The following is a 23,237-nucleotide window of genomic DNA, read 5'->3' as shown; positions in this document are numbered from 1 at the left end:
AACACTACAGCAGTTCTCCAAATACCGTTCTCAAGTTCATGCTTGTTGGCGAGGTAAGTTCACCCGTAAGGAGCGCTTTGCTGTGCCATTTAGACTGCTGCTGGCACCCCAGGTAGGGCAAGTGAAACCAACATGGGATGGCCCAGCGGCACTGCAGCCTGTGCACCTGGAGACAGCCCCCTCCTGCCCCTCGTCTCGCCTTCCCACCTCGGGAATTGAAGAATCTCATTATTTTTATTGATCAGTGACAAAGACAAGTAGCACAAGCACACTTCAGTATGTTTATTGGTAAAAAAAAGATCGTATTTTACATAGGGAAGCTGTATACAAGCAATTACGTGTATAGTTGTACTCTGAGGACTTGTTCAGGATCCCATCATACTTCTCGTTGTAACTTGGTTTTGACATCTTTGCTTTTCTAGTGTCCTGTCTTTCTGTTCCCGAGACCTTGGTGCAATGAATTAAATCACTTAAAGGGTGAAGTGTTCCTATTGTGAATAGGGGCATGAGATTCCTGTCCTCTGTGGGGAAGAAAACTAATAGCAGGAAACTCTTCTGAATGCAAAATTTCATCTTTAGGAAATGTAAATTCTACACTGTTTTTCAGTATTTAATCTTCCCATCAACAATTACTGTCTTCTCTCTGTGTAGCATCGGATGCGGAGTATTCACTAAGTGAGCTTTCCAATTTGGGGGTAAAAAAAATTAGGAGGAAGGGGAGATTTCCATTAGTACAAAGCCATTATTAACTTGGGTTAATGAAGATCTAATGTAATATGGCCATCACCACATGTCTGCACATAATGATTCAATCCTTTTCTATGGGGGAATGATTAAATTAAGTATCTTGTAGGTCAAAATTAGACTGAGAAGGTTAACCAACCTTTAATGATTCTGCAACCATTTACCAGCCATTAAAAAACATAAACTGTAAGATAAAGCTGAGTAGAGAACCAGCGTTATCAGTAAAAACTGGGTGAAGTTTTCGCTTTTTCTGTTTACATCACAGAAGCAGAAAGAAAGGATTGTGTATTTTTGTAGTGATATGTGGTATAAAGGGCAAAGTGAAAGGGGTTTTTATCTTTTTTTTTAATTTGGATCCCTGATAAGTGCCCATTAGCTCTTTCTTTTAACATGCATTAAATCTAACTAATGGATATCAAACCAGCTTAGAGAAATGGTAATTATAAAGCAATTGTAGCAAAGACTTTGGGAGCACAACTGTGCTAAGATATTGTTTGTATGCCTTAAAACCGTGAAAGCTCAGTCTTTACAGAGAAATGAAGTTGCTTAGATGGGAGAGCAGAGATTGCAGACAACGTGACGTGAATTAGCAGTCCTTGGCATGGCTTGGGACTGTCTGAGCTGGAAAGAATTGAGCTGATTCTTAGATTCCAGGGTGATCTGGGGGGGGACATTTGTTTAGGACTGTACGCTTATCTGCTTATACATAGACAGGGCAGATATCTTTCTTGGGTTTCTTCTCTTTTTTTTTTATTTAACGTGTACAGATCAAATGAGATATAGTAAACCTAACAAAATATTTTTGCAGTCTTTTACAAGCAGATGCAATTAATTTTAAAATTGATAAAACTGAATCTTCAGGTAAAAATTATCTCCCTTTGCTTCCATCCCCCCCCAGATTCTGTAAGGCATTATTTTGTCTATCCCGTAGAAATCTTAATTAATCTAATGGGAATATTTTTCTGTAAGGGTTGTTTTCAAGCATCTCATGTGTCTTGTCCATTGTTAGATTGAAACCAAAATGTCATTTGGCAAAAAAACATCTAGAAGATTGCAGTCTCTGGGAAATCAAAGGGAATGCATTGTGAAGTTGCAGATTCTTGAGGTCTTGCCTTTTATTGATAGATCTCCTTCGTCATGCCATACATTAATTTTAACTCAGGTGATATATGAACTTGGCACATTAGTTAATGAAAGCTAATGCACAGTAATCTTGTCATCACTAGCTGTGCATGATAATTCAATCTGCTTCTCAGAAGAGCTGTTCAACATGCAACAAATTTGATTTAATATTGACATGATGTACTAGGTTAGGTATTTTATTTAACGTACCATGTGCCTTATTTGATGAGAAATGTTTTTTGTTTCAACAGGTTATCTACCTGAGTTAGTAGGCCAGGTGTGTAGTTTAATGCAGTTAGATGAAACACCGTCTGGACTGGGTGTTCGTTATGTGATACGCTGTGCAGACTGGGACAAATTCCCGAGTTTCAGCACTTCATGCATTCATTTAATGTTGTCAGTGGGCTTGCGAGCAAGCCTTTCAGAGCAGAAAAATAAAGCTAATGCTTCCCTGACACACTGAAAGCGGGAAGTCTCTCTTGCCCCATTTATTACACCTCTCTTGTAGCTCCATCACCACTGGCAGGGTCTGACCCAAAAATGGCAGAGGACAGTGTGGGGATCCTGAGTGTGACTTGGAGGAGTTTTCCCGGTGTTTCAGGTCTGTAGTAACTTCTTCCAGCCTCTGTCTGAGTAGAATATAGGGATTAAAAGTGTGGTTAATACTGTGATTTCCACAAAATGCATACACAAATCCTGCAGCAGACTGGGCAGTCTGTACTTTTTCACTTAAACCCAAACAATACCAGCCACAATCCTCAAACGTGTAAGCAGTGTGCAGTCTGACACTGTATATTTGCTTAGTTTGTGTATAATAGAGGCTGCGTATGGGGATGTATTTCCTATATTTTAATATAAAGTATATGAAGATATATCCCCATGCATAGGACACAGAAACATGGTGTTACTTACTTTTATAGCAGGTAAATCATCACCAACCATCTTAGTATAGTGGAAGACTTTATATAGCACCCAGATGATGCTAGGCATTGTAGCAGTATATATCCACACTGCTCTGTTGAATGCTCTTGTGCACAAATATATGTTCGTGTCATTCACTGCAGCACACAGGTATCTAGAGGTTGTGTCTTGCTTCAAGGCAGACTAAATGCACAGAAAACTGTGTGGAACCTCTGTGGGGATACAGGTTACAGCAGCTGATCCCCTGGGAGTGGTCCTCTACCCTCAGCATGGGTGACAGGAGATGCCGTCACACTCTTTATTCTTGGGTCAGTATTGCCAGGTGGGCAACGTGTGTGCATAGGAACGGGAGTGGATGTATCAGCCACCATCCAGACTGCAGAGAGAAGGGAGTAATTTGCAGCCAGTTTACGGCAGGCTGTGGTCAGACAAGCAGCCCCAGGGAGAGCCGGGGAAGGAAGCGGCTGCTGCAATTCCATCATGTGCTGCAGAGTGCTGCAGCCACACAGGGCCCTTTGTAGAGGACGTTTTATTAAGTTACAAGTTAGTAATTAATGCCAAGTTCCTCTGTTTTCTCTGTGGTTGGGTTTCATAATCGAAATTAAAGATATGAGATAGGGAGCAGATTGCCTCTTGAAATACAGCTCCCCAGTGCGTGGTTCATGACTTCAGAGATATTTGTCCAGTCCCATCTCCCTTTATGAGGATGCAGGTCAAACACTGTTGAAATAGTCCTTCTTCCAGAGTAGGTGTGTTCAGTCCAATGCTGTACTGCAGGAAAGGAGCAAAAAGGTGAGAGAAAGAGTGAAGAGGATCTACTATACACTCCGTCAACAGTACAGCTGCAGGCTCACCCTGTGCCCAACACAGCTGCAGCCTCATGGGTTCCCCTGCTAAGTTGGGAACCCCCCATCTCGCCCACAACCTGGTTGATTTTGGAAACTACTGTGCAGTCTGAGAGACCCCAGGTGAGGAGGGACCACAACTGTGGGGCGCCCTTGTCTGAACCTAGTAGCCCAAATAACTTTCCTTTCTGAGCTGTTTCTTGCACTAGAAGTGAATCACGAAATAGCACCTGTTTTCTGGAATATGTCCTAAGACTTCACATGTCCTAAAATAGAGTCTGTTTTCCTCTTCCATTTCTGTTTTCATTAGCCCCAGGTTTTGACATTCTGCTCAGAGATATTTTCAGTATAGAATACATTAAGATAACTTAAATTCCAAATCAAACATCTCATTCAGCGTATTTCCTATTTAAATTTCTCCTGTACATTTCCCCTGTACTTATCGAAGGGTTGGCTTCTTTATTTGTGTCAGTTGTCTCATGATAACTGTTTTTTACAAAAGAGTGAAAAAAGAATGCTTGCAGAGAAAGGAGAAATTTCATTGCCTGCACAACCTTGTTTCAATTCAGTGTTCCTTCCCTCTCCTGAAGTTTATTGATCGGAAAAATGTTAAAGTTGTTGAATAGTTTGTTTTCATTTCACAAATGTGAATCAGGATTATTGCAGAAAGATAGGAATGTATTCATCATTAGAATTTGCTTTACACATTCATTTATTTTTTAATCTATAATTCTTATTGAACTAAGAAAACTCACAGGAATATGTATCACCACAGGGAACAAAAAGAGCCTGATTGAGCCAGATGGAAGGAGATCAGCAAAGCACTTTGCACAGTGCAAAAAAATACAAACTTATGAGGCCACTTACTGCTAATACTGAGACATGTTGTTTTCCCAAAGCTGGGGAAGATACTGGGGGATTGCCTACGTGCCAAGTGGCTGAAAGACACTGGGCTAGGGTACAACACCTGGGCGTGCTGCAGCCATCGGTAGATCTGCCCTTTTAGAGCGTGGGGTATTTTTCAAACTCTTGCAAACAGATGCAAACTCTCCAGCACGCTGCTTTCTCTGAACTGGAAGCTTGGTAGCTTTGTGGCCAAGCTGGGGATCTGGGTTTATTAGATGAGACACAATGCAATGGTGATGTAGCCCCACGTCCCCGAGTTTGCCAGTGGCTCACATCTAACCAAGTGGGCAGAACAAACTCAGCTCTTTTTGTGAAACGCCACGTGGCTCCATCTTAAATCAGCTCAGGCTCTTGTTGGGACCACTTTGCATCTCCTCCAGCACGACAGGCTCATAAGCTGGTTCATCTATTCAGAGTTCCTGAGTGAGCAGCGTTCAGATGGTCCCTTCCATCTTTCCCATTGATGCTGTTGGGTTTGGTGGTCAATAAAAGAGGTTGTGTCTGGTTTCACTGTCTCTCTTTGCCTCCCACTGCTCCTTTCAGGTCTCATATCATTAGACTTATCCACTGTTGCAGATTGCTTTTTGTAAGCAGTATGTGTCTGCCCTTTTAGTCATTCTCTCCTACCAATATAACAAGTGTAAAGCTGGGCCCTGTGAGCTCTGGGGGGTCACAGGACCATGCAGCTGCAGGAGTCCATCCAATCAAGTAACATCTTTTACCCTCATAATGATAATTTCCCACTTTAGCAAAACACCCTGCTGCCAAACTCCAGTGATAATGAGCCTGTCAGTGCATCAGTGAGCTCCCAACAGTATCTAGAAAGTAGGGATTGTTTTTTGCAAGGCAAATGAAGACACTGATGATTAGCAAGAAACAAACCAACAATTCAATACATTGCTGGCCACACATACCAAATCATTGATTTTCTGTCCTGCTGGGCAGCAGCTGTTCTGTTTGCTCTGCAGAAATGGGGTTTTTTTCCTCTCCAGAAGGAGCCAGAACAGTGGTTGTTTCTCCAAGAACTGGAGGTAGCAGACAGTTGCTTCCTGCACTGGACATGGGCATGTTGATGGTGTCCTTCTGAAGCTGCTGAGAAGTCTGATGGGCTTCCCACTATTAAACTCCACTTCTGAATGCATGTGAATGCATTGATTGGATGGAAAAAAAAAATCTCCTGTGAGAATCTATGAAATTGCAGGACAAAAAAGTGCTGCCCTAAAACTTACAATCACTGAAAGAATTAGAAGTTAATCATAGATATCCTCATATGACTTCTCGTTATGTACCAGTTATGTGTAATCAGTATCCTTACAGATCATCTAGTCTCAGCAGTGTTGCTATTTTCATAATCCTCGCCTTGCCTAGCTGGCTGGATTGAAATGGGATCTCTACTCCATAGCATTTCTGAATAAAACGCATGACCCCAAGTCAATGGGACTGCAATCTGCTCTGCAGCGAGACAGCCCTGATATTTTATCTTTTCTTGTTCCAAGGTACCTACGTGATGACAGTGACGGCAAATGATGCAGATGATAGTACTACTGCCAACGGGATGGTGAGGTACCGCATCGTGACTCAGACTCCACAGAGCCCATCACAAAATATGTTCACTATTAACAGCGAGACGGGAGACATTGTCACTGTGGCTGCCGGACTTGACAGAGAGGTGAGTTTATAAGCCACCATACCAGGTTTCCTGCTGTTGAAGGTTGCTGACTTGGCAAAGCTCAAATCCTGTCCTGAATACTAAGCCTCTAAAAGTTTGAGTGGCGACGTGGAGGTTGTGGTCTTTGCTTCTGCAGCAACTGTGGGGCATCGTGGCTTTGATGTGATATTTTAATCTTAATCCATAACAATCGATGATGAAACCCTGGGAGAATCTTCAAACTCGTGATAATTTCCTTCCTTAAATTTGTACAACTCAAAGATGTAGAAAATACTCCAGAAGGAGCAGGGGGATGCATAAGCTGGCATTTGTCCCCCTTCTGTCAGGGGAAAAATGAAGTGCCAGACATCTGTAGCCCTTTCTAGACCTGTCTTGCTTACTTCTTTGCATGTTATCTTTGGAAGCAGTTTCACAGCCTGTACTCAAACACGCTTTGCATGTTTCACGATGGCATCCTTGTGTCATTTACAAACTAGGAAAATGTCTTCCAGTGATTTTGGGCTTGTGTGAGGCTCTGCCTTTAGTGCCTCTTCTTCCTGGCATTTTGCAATGTACAGCTTTTCCAACTGCAGAAGAAATTTCACTTTTACTGACAAAAACATACTCTGCCAGTGTAAGCTATACAGTCTGATTCTCAGAGCTCCGCCTTCTCTAGTTGTGAGTACAGCTCAAGGACGAGGCATTTCTACCTCACACATTAAACAAAAATCAATGTAGCATCAGTGGTGGGTTGGAGTGACGGGAGAAGGAGGGGACAGGGGTCAATGGGTGTGAAGGGAGAGGCAGGACTTAAGTTCTGGGTTTTTTCCCCATTTGACTGTGTGGTTCATGGCGTGTGACCTGTCCAGTGCCGTGAGGAGATCTTGATCAGCTAAGCGATGGGAAGGATCATTTGTTCCCTGAGCAAGGAGCCGCAGACAGTGTGGTACGTGGTAAATGCAAAAGGACTTACATGGTCTTAGGCTCAGATGCCTAAGTTCAGGCAGTCCCCAGAGATAACAAGTTCAGTGAAATCCATTTTGAGAGAGCCCAGCGTGGTGTTTTTCTGAGAGGACCCACCAGAAACTGGTTTTGTTCTTTCTCTCCTTTCCTCCCCTGTGACCGTTGGCAGGGACAGAGGGAGTGGGAGGCTCCACACTCAGAGAATTGAAAACCTCCAGCACCGAAAATATCTTTTCCACTCGCACATCAGCCCCAGTGGCAGTTTTTTGGCCCCGCTGCAGAGCGCTCTGCCAAGCGGCGGCCGACAGGCACTGCTCTGCCAGGGTTTGTGCCCATTTCATTCACACGTCTGGGGCTGCTGTTTAGTTTCAGAGCTGCGCGACGGCGGCTTTGGGAGGAATCCCGAAGGCGGCTGTGGAGCCGCTGCTGAGAGCGGATAAAAGCACCGACAGCAGCTCCACAGCAAGCGGAGAGCCCCGGGGCAGCCGGTGGGACTGGGGGGGGGATGCTGGCTGGGAATGGCGCAGATTTGGGGCTTGCCCAAGGCACAGTTTCAGGGCGAGCTGACCTGGGGGTAGATGCTGTGTGAAACAGCTTTCCAAGGAGAAGGTCAGGTGAGCGGAGAGCTTTCCAGATGTGAAGACAAGAAGCAGAGCTGGGGGAGCAGGAGGAGCACCAGAGCCTGCTCCTTCCCACCTGACGTGGCAGACTTTGTAAGCACAAACCTAGGGCAGATTTGACCTTTCCCTGCTCTTTTTATTTAGAAAACTGGAAAGTTAGCTGAATGTTAAGCAGGTAGATTATCCTAGGCTATGCTGGAGCCTGCAGTGTGCTTGCAGTCGAAGAGGAGAAACAGGGGCTGGAGAGATTGCTGACAGCCCTTGGGGGGGACGGTGGCAGAGTACTCGAAGGAGAGATCTGAATTCTGGCAGGAAAATGCTGATTTTATGAAAATGACAGAACTGTTATTGCCCCCTTGACATCAGTGGGGGCCAGCATTTTAATGTAGGGCTTTACCGATAGAAAAAGGTCACCGTTTTATATTAATTTCAGAGACGTAGATTGGGATAGCTTGGTGGAAAAGAGGTTTTAATCTCAGCAAATCAGCTGAAGAAAGAGGCAGGTGATAATTAGGGGGAAAGAATAAGGTGGAACGGTCATCTTTTTTCAGATTTATCTCGTGTCTGAAGTATTTTTAAAAATTCAGAGGAACTATACACTTCATGTTAGTTCTCCTGTTGCACTGGGTGTAGGAAATCAAGGCAAGCTGGCACTTTGTGTGTGGAAATCCGGTGTTGAGTGTCCCAAGCCGAGTACCGGGTTGGACAAGGGACTCTTGGATCGTGGTAGAACAATCAGCTCTGGGCACAATCCTGGGGCTGCCCTGAAGCTACGGGACGTGCTTGTTCCCACTGCTCTGTGCCGCGTTTCAGGATTACATCTGGAATTGGCAAAAGTTTCTGTTTTATTAACATAAAATTGTATTAAGTCTAAACTGCAAACAGTGTTTAAGCACTCCCATAACTGTACCACAGATTGTTTTTTTGTTTTTGTTTGTTTTTCCTGAAATCTTGAGAAAGCTATTAGAGGAGTAAATTTGGTTTTGCTGCTGACATTTTCTTGTTGTTAGGAAAAGGAGCCGAAGAGCAGTATTTGGAATGCAGATTTGTGTAAATTAAAATGTTAACAAATCTGACCTATTCAGCTGAAACTACTACAACCAAGATAAATTCCCTGGATACCAGTTATTTCTCAAAATGCTTATTGACACATTTATCAGTGTCTGTGACACTATTATGTTAAGCTGTGTTGAAACAGAACCAGGTTTTCAGTCTCCATTCGACCCTCTACCTTTGCTCCTGCAATGCAAAGGCACCTCAAAGCAGGCGCGAAAATAACTGTCAGAGCTATTCTGTATCTAAGAGACAGGTCCGTGTTCCAGATCCAGCATTTGTCTTTCAGAACTGGTGTTTCTAGCTCAGTATTTCTGTTCCATGCCCATTAAATGAGACTTCCCAATGCTCTCAGCATCTCCACTTAAATATTGGGGTTTTACTGGTTTCTTACATTACCTCCAATTCATGAGATGCCCAGGAAGCTGGATGAAGCATTCCAGCCCGTTTTGTGTCATGAGAAGTGTTTTGGTTAACCTACAAGAAGCCTATTTTAAGACACATTCATGTAGTTTGCTGCTGTTTCTTAAACCCTCATTTCCACAAACCAAAGAGGAAATTAAAAACTCAGCCTCTCAAATTGTGCTCATCTCTCTAAATGTGTCTGACACTGAAGATAGCAAAATGAAAAGCCAAGGTATTAAAATATTGATGGGTTTAAAGTTATCTTACCTGGTTCCCATTAATCTGGATGTAAATATGGTTACAATGCTCTGTGTCCATTCACTCATTACGACTGCGCTTAATTGAATGGATCCCCAAGGAAGATAAAGATAATTGGACTGCACTTCATAAAAATTATTAAAAGAGGACAGTTTAGCAACAGCGTGATTTAAGCTCCTGGATGCCTAAGAGTGAGAAATGGCAAAGGTGGAACAAAGGAGCATCTATCCCTTGAACTAATAGGGAAAATTACAGGGATTTAGAGTGCATCAGAGGTTCAAAGGTACATTCAGAGAGCCAAGCTTAGATGAAAAACTTAAAAGAAGATACTTGCTCTGCTACAGGAAAACGTCAGAGAAACGTAGGAGGTCTGAGGCTGATTTAATGAAACTAGGAGGGAAAGATAAAATAATGGTGGGAGCACAAAATGTGTGGATTAATAGGGAAGGCTGTGGATACGTGAGATGGACAGGTTGTAACAAAGTTCAAGGGTAAGAGGGGACCATGCTAATTTCCTTAATTTTGGGTAGGTTTCTGCAGAAATGGGTGGTACTACTAGGAGATGCTACCCAACCGATAGCTTAATTTAGCAGTGCATCTGAATTCCAGATTTCATTGATCTTTTTTTTCCCAGGAAGAAAATAACAAGAGATAAAAAAGGGTCAACTGTCCCCAACTGGCGCTTGGAAACAGGCAGAGCATTCATATTTCTGTTTTCCATTCTGAAAAGTAACATTTCTCCTTATAACCATGGAAAAGGGAGCAGATCTGTTCTGTGTGCTAGCTCATTTTTTTCACTGCCGCTCACTCTGGTGTCCCAGGCGGGGATGGAGCCCAGACTGTCAGTCTGACAGGGAGCTCCTGGTGCAGTAATTCAACCCCATCAGCTCTTTTGATTTCTCTAGTGGCAGAATATCTGTCTCAGTAGCACAGTAAAGCTGCACTGGGGCTATAGTATAGGCAATAGCATCCTCTGAAGAGCTTCCCGTAAATATTTTATGAACAGACTTCGAGCAAGCAGGAGGAGAAAAAAAAAAAAAGAGAGAAAAGGAGCTGGTTGATCCCACACTCTGCTCGCAGGCCAATAAATGTCGAGACATCTCAAATGTCATCTAGGCTTATTTGAGATAATAAGTATTTTGGCTCCGCGGTGCTTGTAGTCTAATGTTGCTAACTTTCTGAGATCCCCTTTAGAAAGGAGTCCCTTCCTGGCACATTCATCTTACATTGAAGAAATGAAGTAAGTCAGGAGCTCCGAGTTGCTTCTTCCGAACTTCTGTATGTTTATATTTCTTTTAAAAGTGATTGGATCTCTGCTGCTGCAAACGCTTTTAAAAATACATGAAATCCAATTCTATGATTACTACACTTGGCTTTCCGAAAATGTGATGTTGCTAGTCTTTCTCAAGTGAGTGAAAGATAAAAGAGAGAGCCTGCCAACAACTGAGTTAGCGGCTTATTTTATTTATGAATGAAATGGCAAGATTTTTGTGGGGAAGAGGAGAAGTTCTTCTTATTAGCAGAGACAGTTGATTTCTTTTCCAACACTCTGGTTTGGGTGCAGCTAGACATTTCTGATAGAGCAGAAATTTGAAATGTTAGGTTAAAAAAACCCAAACGCTACGCTGCTCCTCCAGAAACTGAGCGGGAATGGGGTTTTACCATCTGTAGTAACTATTTTGAGTACATTTATCTCCAGGTCATTGTAGCAGCTTTTCAAAACCTCCTTGTTACTTCATGCTTTCAGATGTTGGCCAGGAGTAAACAAAGCGTCACATGGTGACAGGAATTAGATTAGCCATTGAGGCTGCTATAATTCATCCTTTGTGAAACAGTCCCATAGATAGCAATCCACTGCTTTGAGATTACCCAAATAAAGTGGGTTTAATCTGGGTTTGTCTCTTCTAGCCAGCCAGTACTCTTAAGTATAGCCAACAGGTAACGCAGGCTGAGCCGTGCTTTCTGTACTAGAAAACTTTCCTCTGGCAAGAGAGTCCAGCAGCTTTCAATCCTTTTTCCACCCCTGGAATACAACAAAAGGAATTTATTCTGTTCTAAGTTACCGCTGGCTGTGTTAATTATTTCCCCTCACTGCATATCAATGCAGTGTTCTGCAAAGCTGCGCCTCCTCCTCTGAGCAGGGCTGGAGGAACATCTGCTGCAGTGTGAGACTGAAGGATCTCGACGCGATACAAGTGATATATGAGGGAATCTGGCAGATTATCAGTCGTGTATGTGTACTGACAAAACACAAAGAATGAGGGAAGGTGACATCTAAATGGCTTGACTGCATCCTAGGACTTTCTGTTTCCCATTTTCCTCACTCAAATTAGCCATCTCCAAGGAGCAGTGAGGACTAATGCAGAATTGGTAAGAGGATGTCACCTTCTGACAGGCACAATCTAGCATCCACCGTGTTTGCTATTTGTATCTATTACAGGAGTTCTTTAGAGTGAGAGGGATTCTGGTTTTCATGTTCTCTCCATTATTTTTTCCAGAGAAGAACTAAAGCAAGGTTGTTAGATTCTGCTGAGCTACAAGTACCTGGCTTTTAAAGATGAAGTTCCTGTATCACTGCATTAAAACATGCAGAAAAATGCATCTGCAGCTCAGCTCACAGGAGAACAAGAGTGAGAGATTAACAATTATTTTGCCAATGAGGCACATCTATTTCTATGAATTTGGACTACAAGCTCCTGTATTTAGCTTCCAGACTTGTAGGCTTCCAAAGTATTTTACAGTGACTGAGATGACGAAGGAGTGTAACAGTCTTCCAAGGGTAAATGGCTTTTCCACTTCTCACAGCATTCAAATAATAATTGGAAGTCTTTGTGGAACAGTCTTCAAGCCAGACATAAACTACTGGACTCTTAGCAGAGGTAAGCAGGTGAAATACTATAGCATCCTCTGTACAGCAGGTCGGACTCTGTTTTACTTGTCCCTTCTAGCCTTGACCTTCATGTTTCTAAAACGTTTCCCCTTGCTGTTGACAAGCAGTTCTCCCCAGCCCTGTCGCACAGCAGGCTCTGCCCTCGCTGTCTGCCCGGCTGCCACACACCATCCCAGGGATTTGTGGAGCACAAAGTCATTCTAGGGGATGAAAACCACTCTATAAAAGTCATTTATCACTGAATAGTGTTATTCCTGATACCTTGTAATTTTTCAGGTCCATGTAACAAAAAAGTAAATACTGAAGCTTTATATATTAATATGCCTGAAATCATTACTTAAAGATAAAACTGGTTAAATTATTCAGTTATAAAATTATCCCATTTCCACAGCAGCATATCCTGTCAAAGGAAGAGCTGATTAGCCATAAGCTGAATTTAGCCAGTAGATTTATGCTTGATTCTAGTTTACATTTCTACATTGTACCTAGGACTGATTTGAGCTTGCTCCATCATTCCATCATGCATTTCATTTTCTTGTTACAGACAAGAATGACCTTTTTCAGTAAATTATGGTGAGAAGCACTACCACTCATCACTGAAAGTTCATTTTTTAGTGCATTTGGAAACGCATCGTGCACCCAGTGGAGGGCCACTTGTAGTAATGTGAGATACCAGAAGTTAGCAGATGGGGAGGACTTGAATCTGCTCTGAGCGTTGTTGGTCCAACATTGCTCAGTGGATTTCCTGGTAGCCTTTATTACAGAATGGAAAAGGTGTGAGCAAAGCCTCGTCATAGAAATAATGCCATTTGCTTTAATTAAGAGGGGAATTATATCAGCAGCTCTGAAGCCTTGTTACAGTACCTGGAAAGAATATGTCTCCCTGTTTGCACTTCTCAAATAGCAGTGGCTGTGTGTCTTCCTGGTGGGTGTTTCTAGACTCATCTGTAACTTTTGGTCTTCTGCATAATTGCTACAACTCACTAAATATGAGTTTTTAGAGCTCTTGTATATGAAAATTTTTTTTTTGATTATTTTTCCTTGATAAAAATCTGATAGCTAGGTAGACTAGCAAGACTGATAAGAGGAAGGAGTCTGAGCTGTGGGGCTTGGGAGACAATAGCATGAGTACGTGTTTCACTAAAAAAAAAAGTGTGTTTGGAGATGATAGGAGAAACTTTTAAAGAACAAAAGCTTTCCAAAAGAAGAGGCTGGTAAATAGCTTGGAACCTTTGAGAGTCCAGTGAGTAGATAGGAAAATAGCCATAGTATTTACCTCCAAAAAAAAATCACCAGCAAGATGAATGGGACTCATATGTAATGGGCTGGAGACCAACTGGTTACACAAATTTTGATGATCTGTTGGCACAGTTTGAATGTGAGTTTGTGTAAGCTCAGCCTAGCTGTGGTTTCATCTGCAAGCATTCACTCATTATCCTCTCTCTGTTTAGACACTAATGGCCCTGTCATCACTGGGGGGTTTAGGAACTTAATAACACTGACAAGCAAAGAGAAACACTAATGAAGGAAGTAAGACAGCGCCACAAACATGTCTTTAATCATGCTGCCTGGACAGGCAGAGCACATTTTATGGCCACCTCTATTGCTAATCCTTGACTGCTAGATGTGTGATACTTAATCCTTGACACCTGTGCTTTTGGGGAAGGAGCACTTCGCATGCTTTGGAAAAACATGGGAGAGCAGAGCCTTTGTTTAAGCAAGCTGCTCAGTCTGATAGTTTCCATGAAACCTTATAACTCTCTTCCTGCTATTTTAGTCTGTACAACACAAATTCTTTGGGATTCAGAAAAACATGGTCAACCTGTCACCAGGATAAGCAGTCCTGCCAATTTTTTAATGCTAATTTTGAACTTGCCTTCAGTAATTCTTCGCCTTGCTGTTGGCATCGTGGAAGTGCCTCATTCGTGACTGGGACACGCTGTGTCTTCTTTGCCACTCCTCTTGCCCTTTGAAGGAGGAGAGCATCACAGCTGTTTGTGAGGGATGAGGAAGGACCCGTGATTTTGTGGCCAGGCCAACCCTCTTGAGAAGTTGGCTTCACATTTGCAGACCAGTTGCTGAGAAAGCTTCATCTTCCCTGACGAAGCTGACAATCCCTGTGCTCCGGTGAAATGCAGCTGTCAGAGGAGCTGATGGGGAGCCCACCACCACAGCGCTGCTCTGCAATAAATATCTGACAAGGTGATCTGCCGCACACAGCTGGCATTTGTCTTGGCCTTACTCCTGTCCAAGGGCATTTCATTCCCCATCAAATTATGTTTTTAATAAAGAGGATCAAATAGAGCAGTGCTGTGGCTTTTATCAGTCTAGTTGTTCTGTGGAGTTTTTCAGATTGAGTCCTTGTGAAGATGCGCACAGAAGGATGCTCTAACCACAGAACAAACCACAGAACAGAGAGAACCAGTGTATAAAAGTAAACCTACAGCCAGTTTACATCTCCCGTGGAGCTGATTCCACCAAGAATGAGTCCTACGCTTTGGCTGAAACGAAGAGTTTCCTCCCACTCAGACAGTGCATATGGAGCTATTTACTGCCTACCAGACTAGCTCCCCAATTTGTTTTTTCTGTGTGGATTAGACTCTCTTTTATACAACTGGCTTTATAGAATCATATAATAGTTTGAGTTGGAAGGGACCTCCAAAAGTCACCTAGTCCAACCCCCTGCACTGAGCAGGGACATCTTCAACGAGACCAGGTTGCTCAGAGCCCCGGCCAACCTGGCCTTGAACGGTTCCAGGGATGGGGCATCTGCCACCGCTCTGGGCAACCTGTGCCAGTGTTTCACCACCCTCATTGTAGAAGATTTCTTCCTTATATCTAGTCTAAGTCATCCCTCTTTTAGTTAAAAACCATTACACTTTGTCCTATCACAATAGGCCCTGCTAAAAAGTTTGTCCCCATCTTATTAAGCCTCTTGTAAGTACTGGAAGCTGCTCTAAGGTCTCTCCAGAGCCTTCTCTTCTCCAGGCTGAACAACCCCACTCTCTCAGCTTTTCTTCATAGCAGGGGTGCTCCAGCCCCCTGATCATCTTGGTGGCTTCCTCCAGACCCACTCCAACAGGTCCATGTCTTTTCTGTGCTGAGGACTCCGGAGCTGGACGCAGGACTCCAGGTGACAGGACACAGCACTTCCTAAAGCATTGCTAGCATTCAAATGCTATCGCCTCTGCAGCAGGTTGTACCGATTCACATGTTAAACTGTAATGACTTATTCATATTTGGGCAGCCTATTGAAGACATGTTACCAAATTGAAAAGCTACATGATTTGGGGTTGACCTATTCAGATAAAACAAACCTTTGAGATTAATTGGATCCGTTTATAGAGCCTGAGCAAGAATAGGACTGATACCCAACCTAATCCGTTCTCTTTTTTAAAATGTGTAAATCTTCAGAGCCTCTCCTGTAAGAAAATGCCACATATACTAATAGTCTATAGACCCTTTTCTTTCTTCACACACGTTTTAGTATGTTCAGAGAGTTCTGGTGCAGTCTGGTTGCAGTTGTTTCAAGTTGCTCATGAAATCCCACCTCTGACTACAGTGGGTTGGTTTATACATTATTCAATAGTAAAATCCCAGCTGAAAGGGGGGGGAGAAGGGAGGGGAAGTTAAGTATCGGAGTGAAAAGCTCACCAGGTCCTTAGCATAATCTTTGTGGTTCAGACCTGCATTTCTTTTTCCATTTGAGCTTGTCTTACAGTGGAGAATAGTGTATCATTCCAATTTTAGATAGAAGACTACCTGCTCGGCTCAGGCAGACTTAAAGTTTTTCTTCTGGTACATCACATACTTTCCAACAGCCCCTTCCCCTCTCTAAAGGGATTATTGTCTCAATCTGCACCAGGTCAAGTGAAATAATTAAACACAAGCTGGCTCCACTAATTAACTTATCCACAGACCATTGTCTATTATTAGCATTTTAAAGAGAGACTTTGTTAACTCTTCCTAGACCTAGTAATTTTATTTATTCTTTTTAATAACAAAACCCATTCCTGTAAGTTTCTTTGGCTACATTTCATACTAAAATATTATCATCAGCACGTTTGCCAGAGTTTACAGGACGTTTGTCTGCAGCAGCCACTTTTCTTAACAGAACATAAGAAAAAGGCAGCTTAAATGCAAAGGAATGTAACTGTCAGAAGACCAGATATAGAGCCTTGTATTCTGAAAGTATTCTGGAAAGTGTAAATGGGAAGTCGTAAGTGTAAACAATGAAGAGACTATATCATTAAAATGGTGATCTATCTAGTGTCGCTATGATACATCTCATCAGAGCTTTGGAACAGTGTCAGGATCACAGAATACGGAGTTGATGGGGATTCGATACTTCCAAAAAGGCAAAAATGTGTGCACAGGGACAAAAATGTGGGAGTTTGCTATTCTGCAACATGAATACTGTCTAATTCCCTGAGTTCTGTACAAATTAGTATCCAAAAAGGAGGCAGAAGGTGGCTCTTTGAAGGGAAGAATAACTGTTCTTGTTAGACGCTTCCAAGCATCACTAGACTGACTATAAATAATCATAATGTCAGGCACCGAGGTTTGGGATATTTCTCATTCACTGCATGCTGGGAGAGGGTCTCTTGGATAAGGCCAGCAAGGTGTGATGTGCAGGCAGGCCGGAGCTGTGTGTGATTGTTCCCAGAATTGCACATTAAAGCATCTAGGAGCTTGTAGTAGCAGAGCAGTGATGTGGTTTGTTCTTTTGTCATGGTAACCTCACCATTTTTTCTCCTAATTTTTTAGGCTAAATATTTTCCTTTTGTTGTTCTGTTATTCCAGTTTTAAGGAAAAAAAAATGTAGGGATTTAGTGTAAGAAATCATCATTAAGTAGAATATGTGTCAGTACAATGATGTTTTAGTCAAGCTATTCATTTTTTGCACTTAAAATGCTTTCTGTTCCAAAGGCTTTTCTAGAAAAATAAACATAGTTTTCAGTTAAAGTAAACAGGTCACATACTGAGTGACCTCAAATCTGGTGGCTAAAATGTAGAAGGGGAACTAATTGGATGAAAATGCAGTGACTCATATTATCCAGACATTCAGTAAGTTGGCCTTTCCAGTCTTAATTTATACAGCTCTCTGAAAAATAAATAGGTTGCAGTTTTGCATTCACACCAGCATGGAATTCATGTCCGTTTATAAGGAAGAATCTTATTTTAATGGTTAAAGGTTTGGGCATTGGCTTAAACAGAAGTGAACTGGCCAGACTGATTTCTGTTTCCCGAGGGTGGATAGCAGGGGTTGTAAGTCAACTGAGAGTGACTCTCGTAGAATTAGTAAAGCTTTTCTGGTAGATGTCTGCTTCTCTAAAGGGAGGGTTTGATATCACCCAAGCAAGCATATGCCAAATACAGTGCCTGCTTAGGAAGTTGTTTTTGCCTTCTGAAGGTGAATTTCAGAGAGATAAGAGCAGCATCCTGTGCGGTTTGCTTGCAGCAGAGTGGAGCTGGCCCAGCTGTAGAGATCTGCAGTGTTTAAAATATCCTACAATACATTGTCTGTGTTTGCTCGCAGGGGAGCTTGTACTGAGGTGAAGTGAAGTAGTAGATGAGAGGATACTCCACGCATTATTCATTCTGGAAGTGGTTTGTTTTGGAGATGTGTATGTTTCTGCAATTATTTTAGCCATTAAACTTCAGCCCTGAAAATGCTTTCATCTTGGCTGATTCCATCTTTTTGTGGCCATGGCAATGCAGAGGAGTGTGATGGGAAACGCATTATTAGATTTGTAAATTATGTGCATTTTTTCCCCCTCAATGTTTGATATCAGAAGACGTGATGTTTGACAGGAAAGGTAATGAACAGTATTTGCTTGTAAATCAGCAGCTAGATGTGGTTTGAATGAATGCATATTTGAGCATAAAGAGAAAATCTGGAAGGGTTACCAGTGCTTCTACTCTCAGAAAATCTGCCCTACAGATGAGAAGCGGAGGCAGCTTCCATCAGCACGTGCTCTAGAGGCACTGAATGGCTGCGTGACTTCAACGTATCCCCATCTGCAAAGCAATCCCTGCCCTGGCCACAGCGCGTATAGACGTTATCTAAACTGACTTTCCATGAGCAAACTTTACCAGTGCTGGTAAAATAGCTTGAAGAGCAGGGAAACCCGCAGGATGTTGAATGGATCTTTGGGTAGATGGCTCACTCGCAGCTCCTTCGGCCATGGCAACATTTCTGCGAACCCCCAAACAAGAGAGCTGGAGAATCTCTTGGCTGTATCCGTGTGAGCAAGAGTCGAAGCATCAGCGATCATTTATGCAGATGATCCTGATTAGGCAGGAAGTGCCCTACAAAAGTTTCCCACCCAGATTAGGACAAAATAATGAATTTTTAAAAACATAATTACAAGTCAGAAAATAGTGTGGAGAGAATCAATGTTTTTATTTTAATAGCTACAAAAATGTCACATTGATATTGATCTTTTAAAATGATGTTTGACATTTTAAAAGATCAATTTTTGTCCAAGTTATCTCAAACGATTAAAACCATTTTAAAGAGTCTGTTTTGCAATGTAAAAATAAATTTCAAGTGAGGGAGAGGTTTTGAACGCCCTTCCTTGGGAGCAGTTTCACTCTTGGCATGTTCTGATGAAAAACCACTTTGTCATAATATTCTCCACCAGTTTTCGTCCTCAGGCCCCTTCAGCTCTCTATATGGTCTCTGCCACTACTGTCATCTTACCATATCAAAATGGGTTTTTAGGGATGTTCTTCTGAAAACTAATTCCACTGTTCACAATAAGAGCCTATTAATGTAACTCAGAGTGACCATCGCCTGCAGTATTAGCATCTTCAAAGACTGACTGACAGATTTGAGAAATGGATTTTGCATTATTGTGCTGACCCCAGATGCTGTAGCAGGGCGGGTTTAGAGAGGAGCACAGGCATGGTGCTTTTCTTACAACGTCCGTAGGAAATAAGGTAGGCTAAATTACTGCTTAATGACCAGATGTGCAGGGGAGCATTCAGGGAAAACGCATCAAAACATCTTGCAAATCTCATTTAAAGTTACATAAATTATTGTTTGCATTTTCACATGCGGTTATTTTCAAGTCTACCCAGCTGTATCTGTTTGGAATGTCCCTAAATAAATATATCATTACATAAACACAAAATTTGTTTGGGGATTTTTTCCAATGAGGTCCAGGCCCTGTTTCCTTCACAGTATTGCACAGACTGTGAGAAGGAGGTGTCTGAATTTCAATGGGACATTTTGACACAGAAAATCCCATTCTTGGTATGTTTGGTGTTTCTAAATCGCATGCTGACAGCTACCTTAAAAGAAGACACAGTAAATAATATATTACTGTCGGTTGTTTGTTTGTTAAAGAAATTTGAATGTAAGCAGAAAGTCCAAGCAGGTGATTACATTTCGTTTAACATTTTTCACCCCCTTTCGATACAGCAAGCCAACGTCTGGAGCATGCTGATGCACTGTACAGGCATTTTGCTGACAGGCTTCCCAGCAGCGTATTGGTTCGGTGCTTATTCGGAAAGCCGGGTGATTGCTATTCAAGGAGAGCACTATGTCATGATCTGCGGTGATAACGCCGCAAGCCCGCCGCCAGTGCATTATCATCTCACAGGATGCAATTACCTGATAAACGGTGACGCTCGCCGTAGCCATGCATTGGTTATACGCCGCTGCAAGTCCAGTCCACAAAGTTCAGAAATCCTTAAGTACCATTGATGTGTTCTCTAGCGGGTCCCTGGGTTTTATAAATGAGAAAATAAACGCAGTGACTCAAGGTGCAGAGATGCTCGTCTGTGCCTTCTCTGTTCCAAACCAGGATAAAATGTGAAAGAATTATCTGAAAGACATGATGCTTTTTATTGAAGAAATAATCACAGAATCACTTATCAGAATCAGGAAACCTGCTTTATCCTTCATTGCATTATAAATAAGAATTATATTTGTTCTTGGAAAACAAGCCTGAAGTACACTGCAACACGTTATTGTAAGTGACGCACGGGGAGCAACTGAATAAATACTGCCTGTCTGTTCCATTAGGTGATTTTGTTCCTTGGGTTTCTCTGCCTTCCTTACCAGGAATGAGCTGGTTTATCATTTAAGAGGTGCAGTCTGACCAATTACTGGGTCACTCGTTACTGGGCCTGAATTCAAAGCTGACCAGAGGGAGGATGCTGACTGCCAGGCAGGGAGCGTGGTGATGAGGAGGAGGCCGGGGCTGGGTTCTCCAGCTGTGCCTGCATCTCCTCGCTGCCAGCGTGGTCTCTCCAGCTGTGGGCAGAGTGCTGTTGTCCAGGCCAGCCCATAATGATCTGGAGGATAGGAGAAGGAAGAAACATGAAGCCTTCTGCCTTTCTAGGAACAGGGAGGTACAAGGGAGAACAAGGGTGGGGAGGAAGAGACATTTGCAGGGATGGAAGATTAAGGGGTTTCTGCAGTTACTATTTTTTATCCTTTTTCTGCTCTCGATGTGAACTCTGGCAAAGGCTATAAGCCCTGGATTCAAAGGGATATAGGAAATGCCATGCTAGATGGAACAACCCATGTAGTGCAGCATCCTCTCATGATGCGGCCATCTGTCAGAGCTTCAGGCAGGAGCTCTTGGAGCTGAGTGTTTGGTGGTTATGTCTCGCGCTAGGTGATTAGATGTAAAATTACACAGTATCATCTGAACTTGGAACGTAAAACCACTTCCATGTTCTGTCTTGACTGTTCATACGTTTCTTGGCAGAAGCTGTTGCAGACACCAGCTTTCAATCCTTTCAAATTAAATGTCAGTTGATGGCGGAGTCATCGTCAGCACGAGCGTCCTGTTCATTCTGCTTCCCCCCGCGCTGGAGAGCGGTTCTGCACCTCCTGAGCTTGCTGATGAGCAGCTCATCTGGGAGCAGTTTTGAAGGAGATCTTTGACTTTCTTTGGCTTCCCAGAGGAATTCATAATTATTTCCTCCTTTATCATAGAGTGCAGCTGGAGGCTTCAGCTCCATTAGAATTGCCCTGGTAATTTCACAGTGTGAAATTTACAGCAAACAAGGGACATTAACGTTAAATAAATTTATGCAACAGCAACCCTCACCCAAGTCATTAAAAGTGTGTGCAATTTTAAATGGATGCTTCAGCATGGCATTTGATGTTTGTGCGTTTCTTTTCCCAGTCTGTTAAGTGTACCTATACACACACGCATAAATTTTTCTGTCAGAGGTATTGGTGAAAGCTGGCTGTGGCCTCAAATGTCACCTCCTTGCAAAAACTTTAAATGTGGCCATAATCCCAACCGCAGTGGAGTGAAGAGAGACCGTCACTGAAGAGCCAATGTGTGTGTGTGTGTGAGTGTGGGCCTGTGTGCGACTCGAATAATCCAATTGAACTATGTGGTGATTCTGAATTATGTCTATTTGAAAAGACAGGATATCATAAAGACTGCTAATATGGTGGAAAATTATATTAAGCTGAGACAAGACAAAGTTGATTATGTGCTAGACTAGTGCAGATGTGCCTGGCGCTAGTCGTTTGTGCATATTGATTGATCTTAAATATAGCAGAGCTGAGGATGGGAGTGGTGTTTGTATGGTTATTGATTTTGTTTCAACTCCTTGGGCTGCCCATTGTAAGCTTTCAGATCCAACTCTCTTGACTGATACAACTCCTGATCAGAAAGTTTGATAAGAAGGCAGGCATGAGGCTGATGTCTTAGCCAAAGAAAACATGTCGGTTACGTCCTTTTAGAAGCAGACTGTTGCACGTATTTCATGAAGATATTCCGAAACATGACAGCTCTTTATAGCTCAGTGCAGCCTGGGTGTAAAATTCACTAGAAGGCCACAGTTGGGCTTCGGCAGGCTTTGGGTTTCAGCTGGATTTGGGTTGACCCTGCGCTTGGTTACTGCTCTGGACTGTGCATTAAATGGTCCGAGAGTGCTCACGTGAGGTAATTTGCTGCGTGATCTGCTTTTCTTCAGTTTGCTAGGAGGAAGATACTTGGTTTCTTAATTGATTAATTTTGGCTTTTACAAACCTGCACGAACAGAACTGTTGTTTCTCCACCTCTCCCACGTTCCAAGCAGTGAAGCTGTAAACAGGAGGATTTCAATACCATTCTTTGGTTGCTCTCTCATTCCTCGTGAGTCTTTATTAAGAAAGTATTCTTTGGTACTGCTGTGCCTAGAGCCACTGACCTTTGCCACCAGGAAGTCTGGCTTCCAAGGGCTCTGTAACTCTGCTGGCATCATTTGCATGAAGCTTGAAACGTGACATGCAAGCAAAATAAGATGCTGGTTTTCTAATAAACAATTTAGGGGTAGATAGAATTAGACCTTAAGCAGCCAGTAAAATGGACGTGTGGCTGTTCGCCCTGGGAGTTTCCTAATACCCCAATCCCAAGAGTTTATACATGTGTATGGGCGTCTCCACCTACCTGGACTGCAGCCTGAGCTCCGTGCAGGTGAAGTCTGCCAACACAGATGAGTTTTCATGATTATGGTTTAGTTCTAAACCAGAAATTTGTAAGCATGTTGAATTGAGTGCGTATCACTTACTTTGATTTATGTTTGAGCTGAGGTGAAAGAACTCTATCTGTGATTATAGACATCAAAGACAATATATTGAAATTCAGTTCTTTTAATGTACACATCATTTATCAAATCCCTGCCCAATAATGCCAGCATTTGCTGCACAGAAAATATAGCTTGATGGATTACCTGCTTCTCACCATCTTTCTGAAGGCCAAGGGAGGCAAACAGAATTACTTCAGAAATGTCAGACTCAGGCTCTTTCAGGCTGGGGAGAGGGACCGAAACCAAAAAACCACAGGGCAGTCAGAAAAATACATAGTCAGGGTGAGAATTTCAGGGAAAGTCCTCAAAAGAAA

The 23,237-nt window shown here is 42.6% G+C and overlaps 1 protein-coding gene across 1 annotated transcript in view; it reads left to right on the top strand.

Moving 5' to 3' along the window:
- Positions 1–23,237, top strand: part of CDH4 (cadherin 4) — a 458,999-nt gene that overhangs the window by 373,516 nt on the left and 62,246 nt on the right. Inside the window, 1 exon segment of the mRNA XM_026862164.1 lies at positions 6,035–6,207. Coding sequence (XP_026717965.1) covers positions 6,035–6,207 — 173 coding nt within the window.

The sequence above is a fragment of the Athene cunicularia genome (assembly GCF_003259725.1).
Source record: "Athene cunicularia isolate RWA chromosome 20 unlocalized genomic scaffold, athCun1 chr20_part1, whole genome shotgun sequence".
NCBI lineage: Eukaryota > Metazoa > Chordata > Aves > Strigiformes > Strigidae > Athene > Athene cunicularia.
This window is presented reverse-complemented; position numbering and strand designations above follow the sequence as displayed.